The 16,745-nt window shown below is 40.6% G+C and overlaps 1 protein-coding gene across 4 annotated transcripts in view; it reads left to right on the plus strand.

Annotated features, from left to right (window-relative positions):
* LOC110965150 (guanine nucleotide-binding protein G(olf) subunit alpha) overlaps positions 1–15,900 on the plus strand; it is a 94,470-nt gene extending 78,570 nt beyond the window's left edge. For 2 of the 4 annotated variants that reach the window (XM_051952878.1, XM_051952879.1), the window contains exons 6-12: positions 6,775–6,829; positions 6,923–6,996; positions 8,614–8,672; positions 8,780–8,900; positions 10,346–10,476; positions 10,561–10,628; positions 12,850–15,900. In XM_051952878.1, coding sequence (XP_051808838.1) covers positions 6,775–6,829; positions 6,923–6,996; positions 8,614–8,672; positions 8,780–8,900; positions 10,346–10,476; positions 10,561–10,628; positions 12,850–12,996 — 655 coding nt within the window. In that variant the 3' untranslated portion in view covers positions 12,997–15,900. The remainder of the gene's footprint in view (positions 1–6,774; positions 6,830–6,922; positions 6,997–8,613; positions 8,673–8,779; positions 8,901–10,345; positions 10,477–10,560; positions 10,629–12,849) is intronic. The other 2 variants (XR_007944152.1, XR_007944153.1) reach the window with 2 other exon arrangements.
* Positions 15,901–16,745: the final 845 nt, after the last annotated feature.

Here is a 16,745-nt window from a genome sequence, read left to right on the forward strand (position 1 = left end):
AAAGGCCCTCCAGCATCCACTGACCCTCTATGTACTGGGGTGTGTTCATGTCTGTGTTTTATGGAAAGATGAGGCAAACAACACAGAAAGAGCAGGCCAAGTCCAGTGATCCTGTCCATAACAAAGCTATACATAGCAACAGAGTGGCCCGCAGCACCAGGACACAGTGTTTAAGCTAAATACAGAAACAACCCAACCCTGGAGACAAACAGTAGAACTAGACCGGGAGGGTTAAACTCATTTCAGTTCAGGTTCCACATTCAGCCCAGTTTGGTCTCCAGTAACCGGTAAAACCACAGCATAATAACCAATAAATAACCACAACTCCTAATGGTTCACATGTTTTAGTGCTAAGGTGTACAAATTTAAGGAATTATCTTTTTACAAAACATCAGAGAAAGAAAAGTAAGTTCAGTTTCAGCAACATTCAGTCTCAGTCTGTCATTTCCACATTACAGTGTGTTCAACATTAGCGTGTCTGCAAAGTAACACAACATTTGGAGCTGAACCATAGAGGATTTAATGCAGGGTCAAAATGACAAAAGTCAGACAGTAAAAAAATAAAAGATAAAACAACAAGACAAAATATTACAAAAACGAGACACAAAGCGACCGAAAATGACAAAAACGAGACAATAAACAACAAAAAAGAGATGCAGAACGACAAAAATGAGACACAGGATGACAAAAAATAAGACATGAAATGACAACAATGAGACGCAGGATGACAAAAATGAGACGATGACAAAAATAAGACACAAAATGACAACAATGAGACACAAAGTGACAACAATGAGACACGAAATGACAACAATGAGACACAGGATGACAAAAATGAGACGATGACAAAAATAAGACACGAAATGACAACAATAAGACACGAAATGACAAAAATGAGAGGATGACAAAAAGGAGACATGAAATGACAACAATGAGACACAGGATGACAAAAATGAGACGATGACAAAAATAAGACACAATATGACAACAATGAGACACAAAGTGACAACAATGAGATACGAAATGACAACAATGAGACACAGGATGAAAAAAATGAGACATGAAATGACAAAAATGAGACGCAGGATGACAAAAATGAGACGATGACAAAAATAAGACACGAAATGAGAACAATGAGACACAGGATGACAAAAATGAGACGATGACAAAAATAAGACACGAAATGACAAAAATGAGACACAAGATGACAAATGAGACACAGAATGACAAAAATGAGACAAAATGACCAAAGTGAGACAAGATGACAAAAAAGAGACACAAAACGACAAGGAGCAAAACACAAAACAACAAAAACGAAACGGAACAACAGAAACGAGACACAAAACAACAGAATTGAGACATAAAATGACAAAAAAGAGACACAAAATGACAAACGTGAGACAAACGACAGAAGTCAAAGAAACAAGTCAAAAAACACACACTAAAAACAAACTGGTGGCCTTTTATCCCTCAAATCCACGGATTTGACAGACAAACCAGCAGAGAACTGAAGGAAGCAGCGTTTGGACCTGAAACCGTCTTTGTAGCTTCCACCAGAACAACCCGAACCTTTGATGAGGCGCTATCAGGACGGCCGCTCGCTAATCAGCGTTACGTTTTCCTGCATTTTTCCTGCATCCAGGACCCTGGTTGTGTTTCTCTCTGGTACTATATTTGGATCTCCAGCTCCACCAGTACTACTTGTGTCACATGGCAGTCACAAAGCGCTCCGTAATTATAACCTCGCTAGCTCTCTGCGAGGAACTAAAAATACTCTCACATTGTTGCAGTGATGGGGCAAAAGCTGCACATTTTTTTCTTTTCTGAGGTTTTTGAGTCTAGCGTCAAAAAATGGACAAGCGACACAAGTGAGACCCATAAAAGACACAAAGCAACAAGAACGAGATGAAAAAATGAATAAAGTTAAAGACAAAATGATAAAAATAAGACAAAAAACACAAGTGGGACAAAAAGGAAACACAAAATGACAAAAATGACAGAAGACGACAAAAAAACGAGACAAAATATTACAAAAACAAGACACAAAGGGACAAAAACATGAGACAACTGACACAAAACAAAACAAAAAAGAGAAAAAAATAGACGAAAAGTTACAAAGCGACAAAAACAAGAAACAAAATGACAAAAATGACAGAAGACAGACACAAAGGGACAAAAAATGACACAACTGACACAAAACAAAAAAGAAAATATACACAAAGAAGTTACAAAGTGACAAAAACAAGAAACAAAATGACAAAGGTTAGACACATAATGACAAAAATGAGACAGAAAACGACATGAGACACAAAAACGACAAAATATTACAATAACGAGACACAAAATGACAAAAAAAATTTGACAAACGATATGGAAAAAAACAAAGACAAAAAAGTTCCAAAGCCACATAAATAATGAACAAACGACAAGATCAAGACAAAAAATGACAAAAATGAGACAACAAACAACCGAGACAAAATGGAAGCACAAAACGACAAAAACGCGACACAAACAGCCAAAGTCAGACAAAAAAAAGACGAAATATTACAAAAAATTACTAAAGAATGGCGTGAACATGTCCTCTGAGAGTTTAACGTTTAAATTCGAGCTTCTGTCTGCGATAAATGAGGTTCTACTGGGAACGTTCCTGCAGCTAAAAGCTTAACGTCGCCCTAAAACTGGCCTGTTTTTATGTGTGGTTGTGTTTCTGTGTGTCTCTGGGGAGACGTGTGCGATGCTGGGCTGTATGTTGTGTCTTTTTAAGTGCAGTTCATTGGGTTTACTGTTTGTCTGGTTTCCAGAGAAGCTGTAATCGGTGAATAGATGGAATTAATCGTGTGATTTGATGAAGGAGGAACATGTTAGAAGTCACCTCAGATCTGAGTTCCACACAGATGATGAGTTTATTTTAGGGTTTTGTCCCTAAATTACACTTTTTGTCAGTTTTAGAGATGAATTTGATTGAGGAGACATTTTAATAATCCAGTAAATGTTCAGATTTTTTTTTTGTTTTTGCTCTTATGTGATAATAATCTTAATATCTTTAGGTTTTGATGGATGTTTTTACTGTATTTGGACATTCTGTCTGCTCAAAGAGAACGAGCAATGTGTTTGTTGTAAAGTTTCTCTTTTAGCCTTTTGAGTGTTTTCTAATTCCTGAAACATTTTTCAGTCCCTGCACTGTTTACACACCTGATCTAGTCCCGTTTTTAGTGTTTTTTTAAAGTATTGCTGCCTTTTCGTGCCCCTCCAACCTTCCATATGGGTTATCGTCGTTGGTCGTCTGCAGAAATAGTTATCAGTGATCGGTGATGAGATGATATTCTGGGTGAGAAATGAGAAAAATCTCAATCCTCATGGTAGAAAACATACGTTCTGGTGAACCATTGTGTAGTTTTGCCTCCATAGGCGTCAAACTACATGAATTAATCATAATAAATACTGTTCAGTTTGGCTTTATGTGACAGCTTTCAGACGAACACGCAGCCTGAAGGTGGTTCAGGACGATCCAAAGTTCAGGTTTTAAGTTAGAGACAGAAAAGGAATTGTGGGAGTTTTACAGACCGGATTAGACCTGGTTAATGAATACACAGTGTAGACCAGAGGAGTCAAAGTCATCTTAGTCCAGGTTCCACATTCAGACCAGTCTGATCTCCGGTAAAACCACAGCATAATGGCTTATAAATCTGAATATCCGGATCTCAAAATAAATATTCGGATACGACTGTCGCGACTGAATATTCGGACATATTCGGGTCCAGCCCTGTCTGGAACTGAACCACAGAGGATTTACTGGAGGATCAAAACCACAAAAATAGACAAAAACAAGGCAAAATATTACAAAAATTAGACAGAAAATGAGAAAAATGAGACGGACGACACGAAACAAAACGTAAGAGACCAAAAATTTGATCAAAAAGGTACGGAGACAAAAAATGGACAAAAATGAGACAAAAAATTCCACAAATGACACAAACGAGAAAAAATGACAAAGAAAGAAACAAAACAACAAAAAATACACAAACACAAGCGAGACAAATAACACAAAATGACAAAAATGACAAAACAGTGAATAAAGCAAAATATTCGGATCTCAAAATTAATATTTGAATACCACCATAACAACTGGATATATCAGCCCTAGATGGATAGATAGATCTACAGATGGATAGACTGTACATAGATAGATAGATAGACTATAGATCTACAGATAGTTAGATCTACAGATCGATAGATAGATAGACTATAGATCTTCAGATAGTTAGATACTGTAGCTGTAACAGTGTTCTTCTAAATCATACTTTTAATGCCTCTGTGTTTTTACGTGTCACATCTGGCGACCAGTCGGTGAGTTTTCTGTACATTCAGATGAAATTAGTCTGAGAAAGTTGAGCAGCCTCTCAGAAATAGCCTCACTTCTGCTTTAGTGGCGACTGTCTGAGGCAGAAATAGTGTGTGATGAAACTGTTGTTGTCAGAGCACATGAGCAGCGTATCTGTTATCTAACGGCTCATAATGGAGCGTCTATTCTCCGTTATTTCATTCTTGTCGGGGGGTTTTGAGGTGTGTTGCTGTTTGGTCTGAGAACCGACCGACGGCTCTTAATGACTGAAACATGCAGAAAGCCTGGGTTTCCTGTGTGACGTCCTGAAGCTCCCATTGGTTTGGGTAGAACATGGAGGACGCTGATTGGTCCACATCTGTGCCCAGCATACCAGAGAGAGCGGCAGATTTCTCCTCATCATGGACCTGACACACCTTCATCTGCTCTCGTAGAAGAACACACATGTAGGGTGTTTGTTTGGTCTGATCACAGGCTGCTGCTGCTCTGCTTTTACCGAGACATTTAGATTTAAATCTGGAGGGTAATCTGTCCGATTGTTGACTAGTTTGGTCGTTCTGTTGTCACAAACTGCCCATTATAGAAAGACAAAATCTCCAAGTCTGTGGACCTAATCATCCAACGATCGAAAACCACAAGATCACAACCAGAAATCAGAATCAGAAAGACCTTTATTGTTGACTACAGATAGATTTATAGATCTACAGATAGACTATAGATAGATTTATATAGATGATTTATTGCCAGCTGAGTTCACACGGGGAATTAGGCCTGGTGTATAGAGATCAGAGCCCAGCAACAACAAGAGACAGTAGAAGAACGAATAAACAAATCTAAATCTGAGGATTCAAAATAAGAAATGCTACAAGAAGTACTGTGTAAACAAAATAGTATGTAAAAAGACAAATTTTCCTATATCGGTAATAAATGTGAATGTTATTTAAATGACAGTATTGCACTTTGAATAGTGTACATGTAGCGGGCGTTTCCCTGGTAGTGAAGCAGGAGTCCTTCATCATTTTCTGTTTTTTTTGTTCATGAGGGAAGAAGCTGCTGTGAAAGATCATCCTGCAGTTATGGTGAAGTCTCAAGTCAAATGTTTGTCATTTTGTTTTTAAAAAAGCTTTCTTGATGAGTAAATAATTACAATCCATTGACAGAGGAAGCAGTTTCTGCCTCCTTTGTGGGGCTTTTTAATCTGTATTTTGGTCTTTTTGAGTGTCTCTTGCTGCCAAACATATTTGTACTTCTGCTGCTTCAAGGGCATTTCAGCTTTGGGCCCCAGAGTTGGTTAATTTCTAACCCTGCTGTGGGTCACTGAAGGTAGCAGAGAGCCGGACTGGATGAAGATACTTCCTAAATGTTGTAGAAGCTGTTTATATTTCCACAGCAGCGTAGCAATGGGCCTTTTTTAACCCTCCTGTTGTCCTCATCTACAGGCACCAAAAAAATGAAAACAAATCAGCAAAAAATTCTCCAAATTTCTAAAAATTTGCAAAACATTCAAGAAGATAATTCCCATAATTCCTTAAAAGTTTTATTTTTAAAAAAATCCCCTAAATTTGACAAAAAAATATTTTCAAAAATTTGTAAAAATCTTCCAAACAAATATCTAAAGTTATTCCATTTGTATCAGTAAAACTTCTGATATTTTCTTTAAGAACATTCACATTGATTTTTATGTGAATGTTCTTAAAAAAAACATTTTTAACATTTCTTTTTTTCCACCAAAAAATGTTCAAATATTTCCCAAAAATGTTGAAAATGTGGACATCAGAAGTTTCACTGTGAAAACACATTTTTTTCCCACATTTTCAAACTTTAAAACAGGTCAGTTGTGACCCGCAGGACGACAGGAGGGTTAAACTGTACATATTGTGGCCCTCAGCTCGGCCTTGCTGGAGCCTTCTCGGTGTGATCCGGACCATCCAGGGGCCGGTGGGGCTCTGCGTCCCCCAGCCTCGGTGTCCTGATCCTGCCTGCTGAGCTGCAGAGAGGCCCAGCTGCTGCTGCCGCTGCTCTCATCGTGGAGAGATGGCAACAGCAAGCTGTCTAACCTCCACAATAACCGCCTTATGTAATCACTCTGGCTAGAGACAGACCAAAATAGCCCAGACTGAGCAGGCCTGCCCTCTGGTGGCCAGCAGCCGCCTCAGCACCGGCCTGCAGGCCTCAGCAGGGAGCCACATGGAGCTCACAGCCACATCAGAGCGTGTGTTTGCAGAGGAGATAACAGACATGTATGGCAGTTACTGAATGGGCTTATATGAAGTGAGATGAAACGTGTCTCACTGAAAATCTGTATTCATTGATACGCATGTTTTACTCTACAGTGACGTTATACTTCCTCTATGTCTGAGTCTTTCTGCAGCCTGTTGATGTGAACAGACCTAAATACAAAATCTGAGGCTGTTGTGTTTCTCTCGTTTCAGTTTCCTGGACAGAATTGACTCTGTAAGACAGAGCGACTACACACCAACGGACCAGGTGGGTTCTCCCGTTGATCTGCTTCTTATAAAACCTGTGAATCGCCTCCAGAGTGTCCCTCCTTGTTGATCTGTTCCGTCTCTTTCTGTGCAGGACCTGCTACGCTGCCGAGTGTTAACTTCAGGGATTTTCGAGACGAGGTTCCAAGTAGATAAAGTGAACTTTCAGTAAGTTTTACACATCATCAGCATGTCTGCATTTAGCTTGCACCGTCGTTATTGACCATTTATTTTTATTATTTTGGTTACAGTTTTGTGAAAAAGAAAAAGAAAGCTGTCTGATAGCGCCGTGTGACGACGTATTCATCCGCTCTGCTCGTCAACTAGTTCCACGTAACCAGTTCTGACGTAACGGTAAAACGCCGTAGGTCGAGGACGCCGTAAACCGAGGACTTCCTGTATTACCAACAATGACTCCATCTCTTTCTGTCTCACACAGCTTTATAGAGAAAACATTTCCAAGTATTACTTTCTCTGGTCCACATCCGGCGTTATATTCCCTCTTGTGTAGCAGCTTTTCTGAACTCTGTCACTCTCCAGGCGTTTTCAGGTTTTCCAGTGAGTTGTTTTGTTCTGAACTATTAACCGCTCCTCCGTTGTGCATCGCAGTCGTACCGATAACCTCGGGTAGATCGGCCTGTTGTGTGCTCTTCCTCTCCTCACCTCGGTCTCGTGTTCGGAGCCTGAAATGTCAGAAGGTTGCTCCTCCTGTGTCCTTGAACCGAGCACTGGACCTCGATCTGCTCTGCAGCTGGAAGCTAAGGTGGACAAACGCGTCATTTCGTTTCATCGTTTCGTAACCGCTTTGATGATGCCAGATGAAATGACCCATTTCCACAGACACAGCAGTCTTATTCTACCAAGTGAAACGGGCCTTCGTGTCGCGTTATATCATCCTGAATGATTGATTATGAAGCTGTAGATCATTAGTTCTCCATTGTCAGGTGTGATGACTTCCAAACATCCAGCCATGGTCCCACAGGACTCCACAGGAAATGCTGTTCTAAGTATTATTTATTCATTAATTGATCCTTTCGTGCGTCCACAGTTATCCCGTTAATTAGGGATGTCTGATATTGGCTTTTTAGCCGATAACCAATATGCCGATATCGTCCAGCTCTCAATTTCCGATACCGATACCAACCGATACCGATATCTGTGGGCTGTTTCACTAATTCTAGGTAACATCTCATATCTCCAATGGTGGAATTAACACATCATGCCTCATTTTATTGTGATGCCCCATTGGATGCATTCTCAGATGCAACAAGGCTTTCAGATGAAAACATTATCTATAAAATAAGAAAACTACTTCAACTGAAGTTATGGAAAAAATGACATATTTATGACATTTTCTAAAACTTTTGGTTGTCTCAAACAACAGTTCACACTCTCCCTCCCTCTATGAGTCGGTAAATGCCCATAAATCCAGGCGTTATGTTAGCGTTTTTCATGCTAGGTAAACAAAACCGACAACGATGTTGACCGATATTCCATTTTTATACCGGTATGACATTCCTACCAGTAATATCTAGACCTGAGATCCGGAGCGTTTGCAGCTCAATAAGTCTTTTGTGATGATCTAAATAAAATAAATGCCTTTGTGTGGGTAAACGTAAAAATCTAATGGCTGTGCAGACGTTTCTCCAGGCGGCCAGCAGCAGGACAACATGAACCTGACGCCCTCTGTCCCGTCCCACCACAGATATGAACTGTTTGGCCACCAGAGGGCAGCACTGAGCGTGTTGTTGTCTCAGTCTTGACCCAGTATTTTCTCCTCCACAGCATGTTTGATGTCGGGGGCCAGAGAGATGAAAGGAGAAAATGGATTCAGTGCTTTAACGGTGAGACTTCCAGCCACGTCTCTTCCTGTTTTCCTTCAGATAAAGGAGTCTTATTTTTGTTTCATTCCTGTCAGAAGGCTGACGTGGTGTTTGTGCTCTCCCTCCAGACGTCACTGCTATCATCTTCGTGGTGGCCAGCAGCAGCTACAACATGGTAATAAGGGAAGACAACAACACCAACCGGCTACGGGAAGCTCTGGACCTCTTCCGCAGTATTTGGAACAACAGGTGAGGAAGAAACCGTAGATTCACAGCCAGCGCTTACTCTGCTACGTCATCCATCCGTCCAATCCAGGTCCAGCGGTGGTTATCTGAATCTAAATCACCTCCATGCACAGTTTAACCCTCAAATATGAACTCCTGCACCTCTATGGAAACAGCACATTTAGTAGAACTCAGTGTTTAGAGCAGTAGAAGAAAATCACAATGCCATAAATCCAACAAAAAAAAAAAGAAGAAGAAATGAAGCTTGAATTTCTTACAGGTGTTAGCAGTCCTGCAGTTCAGCGGAATAGTTCCAGAATATAGTGTTTGATTTATTTTTGGCAAGTTTTGAAATGAGGCATATCAAATAAAAGGATTTGAATGAAATATGAGGATTTTAAAATTTGATTTGATTATTTTTCCCAACGGAATCAAAAGTTGAAGCTGAAAATCGAATTTCTGTGTCTATAAAATGTCTTTTCTCTGAGCAGTTTTGGGGCTCAGATGTATGGAATCCGTTAAAAAAACAGAAAAAAAATGTGTAAATGTAAAGAATAAAAATAAGAAAATAAATGATTAAATGTAAATAAAAAATTAAAAAATCAGTTAAAAATAAGAAAATATGTTTAAATATAAAGAGGAATAAATCAAAATAATTATTTTCGAAAACAAGAAAATAAATGTAAATATGTAGAGGAATAAATTTTAAAAAAATGAATACATTTTTACTTTTTGTCATTGCTTTTACTTGATGGACTTGAGCTGTCAATCAAATGGTTTTGGGCGGGCCTCCAATGAAAATTGGAAAAGCTAAGACAAAATTTACCGTTATGTTTCCATATTTTTAATTTTAGTTTTTACTTATTCCTCTTTAAATTTACAAATTAATTTCCGTATTTTTTTTAACAGATTTATCCTTTATCATGGCACTCCTGGGATTCCATACAGGATTAGTGTTAAATTGCTGTGCGTTTCTTCTGGTATTGACTACAGTACATCCACCTCAACTCACCTGCAGAGATCAGAAAAGAAAAAGCTCAAAGAGGCTAGAAGGTTCCTGCAGCTTTCCAAAACAATGCAACAGTTTTGAATACTTAGAATGTAAATAAATAAATCCTCACACATCAATTTATCGCTGCTGCAAGAAGGTCGTAACAGAAAATAGTCCCAGTCGCTCCATCTTCAGCTGCTGAAGTAAAGAAAATCTGGATGTTTGTTTCAGTGAAAGGCCAAAAGTGTTCCTCACAAAATCCTGAATAATCTGTCGAAGTTAATTGTTGTACTTTTAATTCCAAGTGTGTTCTGAAACCACCGATGAAAATTACCAGGAGCAATGTTCTGTCAAAGAAATGAAATGTATTATGTAAAAAATGTGAAGAAGAAGATGAGATGTGAAATAAACCAAGCCCTTGTATGTGGTTGTAATGTCTCTGTAGCAGCACTGATGCAGTTCTTCTGTTTTCTTCCAGATGGTTACGCACTATATCGGTCATTTTGTTCCTGAACAAGCAGGACATGCTGGCTGAGAAAGTATTAGCTGGAAAATCCAAAATTGAAGACTACTTCCCTGAATATGCTCGCTACACCATACCAAATGAAGGTTAGCGCCCCAGAAACACAGAAATCCAGCTGTGATGTTCACGAAACTTCAGTCTGGATTAACTGAGAATCTGTCTTTTTGTAGCAACTCCTGAACCTGGTGAAGACCCAAGAGTGACGAGAGCTAAGTTCTTCATCCGAGACGAGTTTCTTGTAAGTAACTATCCATCTGTTCATCTATGTCTGACCTTCTCTTGAGGACAGTCTGTCTCCAGATCAGCTACAAAAGGCTCCAGATTATCTTCTCTGAGGTGACCCACTTTCTGAAACCATCACATGATCTGGTTCCATCCTGGTGGAGCAGCGTGGCTTTCATTACTCTGGATGGAAAATCCAACAGTCATTTGATATTTATGAAACCTCTTAATGGGAAAACACATTCATGTTGTTGCCACTGTTTTTCTGGAGGACGTCGGACATCACTGGACTTAACTCCTCAGTCGCTGAACATTTCCTTTTTGATAGATGCTCTGATTTACAGATGTTCCCTAAACACCTCACATGCAGGGTGAGCTAGATGCTAACTAGATGCTAGCAGACAGGTGTGTGACCAAAAACGACACTGAAAAGAGCGACTTTAGGCGTTGTAATGTCCAATTTCTGATTTAGAAGCTTTAAAAGCGTCTGTACCACTGTTGAATATCTGATCTAATATCTTTTGTATTTTTTGTTTAGTTAAAAAATCAGCTTTAGAATGTCAAAAAAGCCTAAAAAACACAACAAAAAACCAACCAGATGACAGAAGCAGCTGATTGTTTCAGTTTGTGTGGAAGAAGTCAAAGTCCAACGTTTTATGTGAAAATGAACAGAGTTTGAAGCACCGTCGTGATATCCGTTAGCTCTGACTGAGGTTTTAGTGTGTTTTTATATATTTTGGGCCTTTTTGCTGCTTTATTTGACAGTCATAGTGAGAGGAACACTGTGAAAGTGGGGAGAAGAATGTAGGAATGACCTGCTGCAAAAGACCATGGGTGGACTTCAGCCCAGTTTATGGGTCAACTCTCAACCTGTTGAGCCCAGCAGCCCCGAGGTTTTAGCTTCTATTGAGCTGTCTGGGTTGAACTTCCTTGGTGGTTCCACCCTCTGGTCAGCTGGTCTTGTAGTTCTTTTCAACCAAATAGAACCAGGTGCTAGTTCAGTTCTGGTGCTTAGTTGGTTCTAATCTCGGGCCTCCTAAGAACCGGTTTGCTTCTCCATTGGCAAGGAGCCGAGTAGGGCTGGACCCGAATATCCAAATATTTGGTCGTGACGGTGGTACCCGATAATAATATTTATTTTGAGATCCGAATATTGGTCCAGCTCGTCTAAAGTCTCCTTATAGCTCATCTAATGTCTCCTCGTAGCTCGTCTCACGTCTCCTTATAGCTCATCTAACGTCTCCTTTTAGCTTATCTAATGTCTCCTTATAGCTCGTCTTACGTCTCCCTGTAGCTCGTCTAACATCTCCTCGTAGCTCGTCTAATGTCTCCTCGTAGCTCGTCTAACGTCTCCTTGTGCCTCGTCTAACATCTCGTAGTTCATCTATCGTCTCCTTATAGCTCGTCTAACGTCTCCTTTTAGCTCATCTAACGTCTCCTTTTAGCTCGTCTTACGTCTCCTTTTAGCTCGTCTTACGTCTCCTTTTAGCTCGTCTTACGTCTCCCTGTAGCTCGTCTAACGTCTCTTCGTAGCTCGTCTAACATCTCCTCATAGCTCATCTAACATCTCCTTATAGCTTGTCTTACGTCTCTCTGTAGCTCGTCTAACGTCTCCCTGTAGCTCGTCTAACGTCTCTTCGTAGCTCGTCTAACATCTCCTCATAGCTCATCTAACATCTCCTTATAGCTTGTCTTACGTCTCTCTGTAGCTCGTCTAACGTCTCTTCTTAGCTCGTCTAACGTCTCCTCGTAGCTCGTCTAACGTCTCCTCGTAGCTCGTCTAACGTCTCCCTGTAGCTCGTCTAATGTCTCTTCGTAGCTCGTCTAACGTCTCCTCGTAGCTCGTCTAACGTCTCCCTGTAGCTCGTCTAATGTCTCTTCGTAGCTCGTCTAACGTCTCCTCGTAGCTCGTCTAACGTCTCCCTGTAGCTCGTCTAACGTCTCTTCGTAGCTCGTCTAACGTCTCCTCGTAGCTCGTCTAACGTCTCCCCGTAGCTCGTCTAACGTCTCCCTGTAGCTCGTCTAATGTCTCTTCGTAGCTCGTCTAACGTCTCTTCGTAGCTCGTCTAACGTCTCTTCGTAGCTCGTCTAACGTCTCCTTGTGCCTCGTCTAACATCTCGTAGCTCGTCTATCGTCTCCTTATAGCTCGTCTATCGTCTCCTTATAGCTCATCTAACGTCTACTTGTAGCTCGTCTGTCTCCATCCACCTCTAACGTCTCCTGTCTTCGTCCTCAGCGGATCAGCACTGCGAGCGGTGACGGCAGACACTACTGCTACCCCCACTTCACCTGCGCCGTGGACACAGAGAACATCCGGCGGGTGTTCAACGACTGCCGGGACATCATCCAGAGAATGCACCTGCGGCAGTACGAACTCTTGTGATGGGAGACCGTCGGCCTTCTGCGTTCTTCTCCACCATCCTGCATCCCGACAAACCCTTCCTCCTCCTCCTCCACCCCCAGAAGAACCTCCAGCAGCCCCCTGACCTCCTCCTGTCCATGACTATGAAGTACTACTGAAGTGTGTCAAATCCTCTTCCTCTTTTTAACTTCTTAGCTTTTTCTACTTCTTTTTTCTCTCTCTCTGAGACGATTCATCCCCATTTCACCGTGTAGAAGGAAGGTTGGGGAACAAAGTTGTTGCGTGCCGCTTCTTTATTTGATTTGAATCCTTCCTTTTCGAATGCCTTGATTTTTTTGTCATTCCACTAAGCCTTGGGCTACCTCCTGATTTAGTTTTTATTTTTTCCCCTTTGTGTCCGTCTGTTTTTTGGCTTTTCATTGGACCTGGACTGGCGTCTGTGGAGGCAGAAACACACCGCGGGACCTCAGCGGAGAGGCAGCGAGTTCAGCTGTGTGGAAGTAGATGTGTTTATCCTGCAAGTAAACGAACCGCATCTGAAAATCACACGCATGCTGGGAGGTCACTGGAGGTCACTGGAGGTCACTGGAGGTCACTAGAGGTCACTAGAGGTCACTAGAGGTCAGGTGACCGAGCTTTCAGATTGACGGTTTGGTAGAAGTGTCGGAGAAACACAGCGGTTTGGCTGCAAATGTCTCTATTATTGTGAAAACGCTTCAGGGAAAGTATTTCTGGAAGCATTTGAGGTGAAAAATAATCTGCCCTGGTTTTAGTTCACTGCTGGTTTAGACATTTGAGGAACGTTTCATGATGCGTCGGATGTCCGTACGCCGCATCAAATTTGCGTGAAGTAGAAGTCGAGTCTACTTTATGCAAATCAGCTGCAGGTAAACACACCAAATCACAGCTGGAAACACACCGCAACCAGACCTCCATGCAGCATGCAGTGCGTTTCCAGCTGGGATCCGGTAAAGTAGAGTCGACTTCGGCGTGCAGAGATCCAAAACAACCTGAAACTTTCCTCAAACGTCTCAACAAACAGTGAACTAAAACCAGGACGGATTATTTCTGTTCTGTTTTTTTTCCCTGAAGTGTTTTCGAAATAAAAGAGAAAATTTGTGACCAAGCCGCTGTGTTTATCCGATTTATCTGCTGGACTTTCAATCTGAAAGCTCGGTCACGTGACCTCTAGCGACCTCTAGTGGCCGCCCAGCATGCGTGTGATTTTCAGATGCGGTTCATTCACATGCAGGAAAAACACAGCTAGCGACACGCAGCTTCAGTGTGTGTGAAGACGAGGAGGAATGCCGTTAGAGCGAATGTCTGGCCTGCCGGTTAGCGCCGGCTTCACCACCATCATCTTTATTTTAGTGTTTTTGTTTTTTTTTGCCCCCCAGCCCTCCGCCCTGGAGGGGAACCGAGTGGATGAAGAGATAAATGCACTTTGCATCAGGTTCCTTAATAACTTTTTATTTTTTCGTCGTTGTTGCTGTTTTTTCTCCAGAGGAAGCAAACACACAATGTAGCATCACGATATTTATTACCCCGCCACCGCGTTAGCTTCAGAGCAGCCGAGAGACGAGTGGAGGGGGGCAGGAAACACGACGGATTCTACATGAAGGAAAAGGGACTGAGCTCTCTGCACCTTAGCCCTGCTGCCTCCACCACTCGGACCTGCCTCCTGCTTCTGTTTTTTTCTCTTTTTTTTTTCCCACACAAACCATCCTTTAGCGTAGAGAAAGCGACGGGGAGGAGGGTGGGGGGACGGAGAGAAAACGTATTGTTCTTTTTTTTGTTAACTTGTACACTGTGCAAGGTTGAATTATCCTGTACAGACTGTAAAATGTAATATTATTTTGTACAACTTAATTGAAAGAAAAACAAATCTACTTGTAGATCTTTGTGCCTTGATTATGGCTGTACCTGTAAATGAGCTCAGATGTAAGTATGTTTTCGACTGCGCTGTACAGCTTGATGTCAAACTCTATCGGCAGCGAAAGACTGCGGGTAGGGGACTTTCTCTGTAGAGTTTAGTTTTTTCTGGTTTATAAAAAAAAGGAAATGCTGTTTAGTAAAAAATAAAAAATAGGGAAAAAATCCTAAAAACCTGTATACATTATGCAAATTAACCACTTACCTGCAGTGAAGACCAGATGTTGCAGCGCCATGCCTTTTTTTCTTTATTTTTTTGGTTTTGTTATATTTTTCCTCCTTTTATTATTATTATTATTATTAATATTATTATTATTATTTTGAATTTCACAGCTTTAAACAAACATTGGAAATCCATTGAAAGTGTCCAAATTGCAACCTGGTGTTGTTTTAATAGGAACCAACGTTTTTTCGATATGAAGTGTGTCTGAGGTCTGTGCTGACGTGCGTGCCTGTGCGCATGTGTACATAAAACAAACAGACTCACAGACGCATTGTGTGTGTGTGTGCGTGCGCGTATGTGTGTGTGTGTCAGGGCGAAGTGCGTGTTGTGTGTAAAATTTTATAAATGTATGTACATGTAAATTTATAGGTCTATATAAATATATATGTACAATTATACATGTTTAATTATGTGTGTGCCTAGGTGTACATACCTATGTATGTATACGGTAAATATGTATACATACACACATAGGAAAGCATGTTTAGAATGGAGATGAATAAATGAGAGCGTGCAATATTAGTAATTCTTTGGTCCTTTGGAGCCATAGCGATGGCACAGGCACTATGAATGTGTGAGCAGCACCCAACAAGACGAGCTCTTCTCCTTGTACAAACAGCATCAGCCTTTTCTTCTGCTACAGTACACGTCTATCCCCGAAAGAGAGTGAACTGACTGGAGGTGCAAAAACCTTGTTTGGCCTGGGAGGATGATTAAATGACATTTTTATTTTCTTTAAATAAAGAGGCACATTAGAGGACTTTGCTTTATTTCCATCTTGGTGTCCAGTTGTGTCCAGATTTGTGGCGAAACGCTTCGGGTCTCTGTTGTGTTTTTACATGGGTTTTAGACACAAAATGACAAAAACAAGACAAAATGACACACAAAATGACTAAAAGGACACAGAAAATGACGAGAACGAGACAAAAATATAAACCCAAAATGACAAAAGTGAGACAAAACGACAAAAACTAGACACAAAACGATACAAATGACAAAAACTAGACACAAAATGACAAAAACGAGACGCAAAATGACACCGAAAATGACGAGAACTAGACACAAAATGACAAAAGTAAGAAAAAATGACAAAAACGGGACACAAGATGACAAAAATGACAGAAAATGACAAGAACGAGACGCAAAATGACAAAAATGACAAATGACAAGAACGAGACGCAAAAGGACAAACTAGACATAAAATGATAAAAAGTCAAAATGACAAACGGGATAAAATGACAAAAACTAGACACAAAACGACAAAAGCAAGACACATAATGACAAAAATGACAGAAAATGACAAGAACGAGACAAAATGACAAAAACGACGTAAAATGACAAACGAGACAAAATGACAAAAATGAGACTGAATGACAAAAATCAGACAAGATGACTAAAACGACACACAATGACGAGAACGAGACACAAAATAAAAACTAGACACAAAATGACAAAAGCGAGACAAAATGACAAACTAGACACAAAATGACAAAAGCGAGACACACAATGACAAAACTGACAGAAAATGACAAAAACTAGACCCAAAATGACAAACTAGACATAAAATGACAAAAATGGGACAAAATGGCAAAAATTAGAAAGTTTTAAAGTGAGG

This window comes from Acanthochromis polyacanthus, chromosome 9 (genome assembly GCF_021347895.1).
Source record: "Acanthochromis polyacanthus isolate Apoly-LR-REF ecotype Palm Island chromosome 9, KAUST_Apoly_ChrSc, whole genome shotgun sequence".
Lineage (NCBI taxonomy): Eukaryota > Metazoa > Chordata > Actinopteri > Pomacentridae > Acanthochromis > Acanthochromis polyacanthus.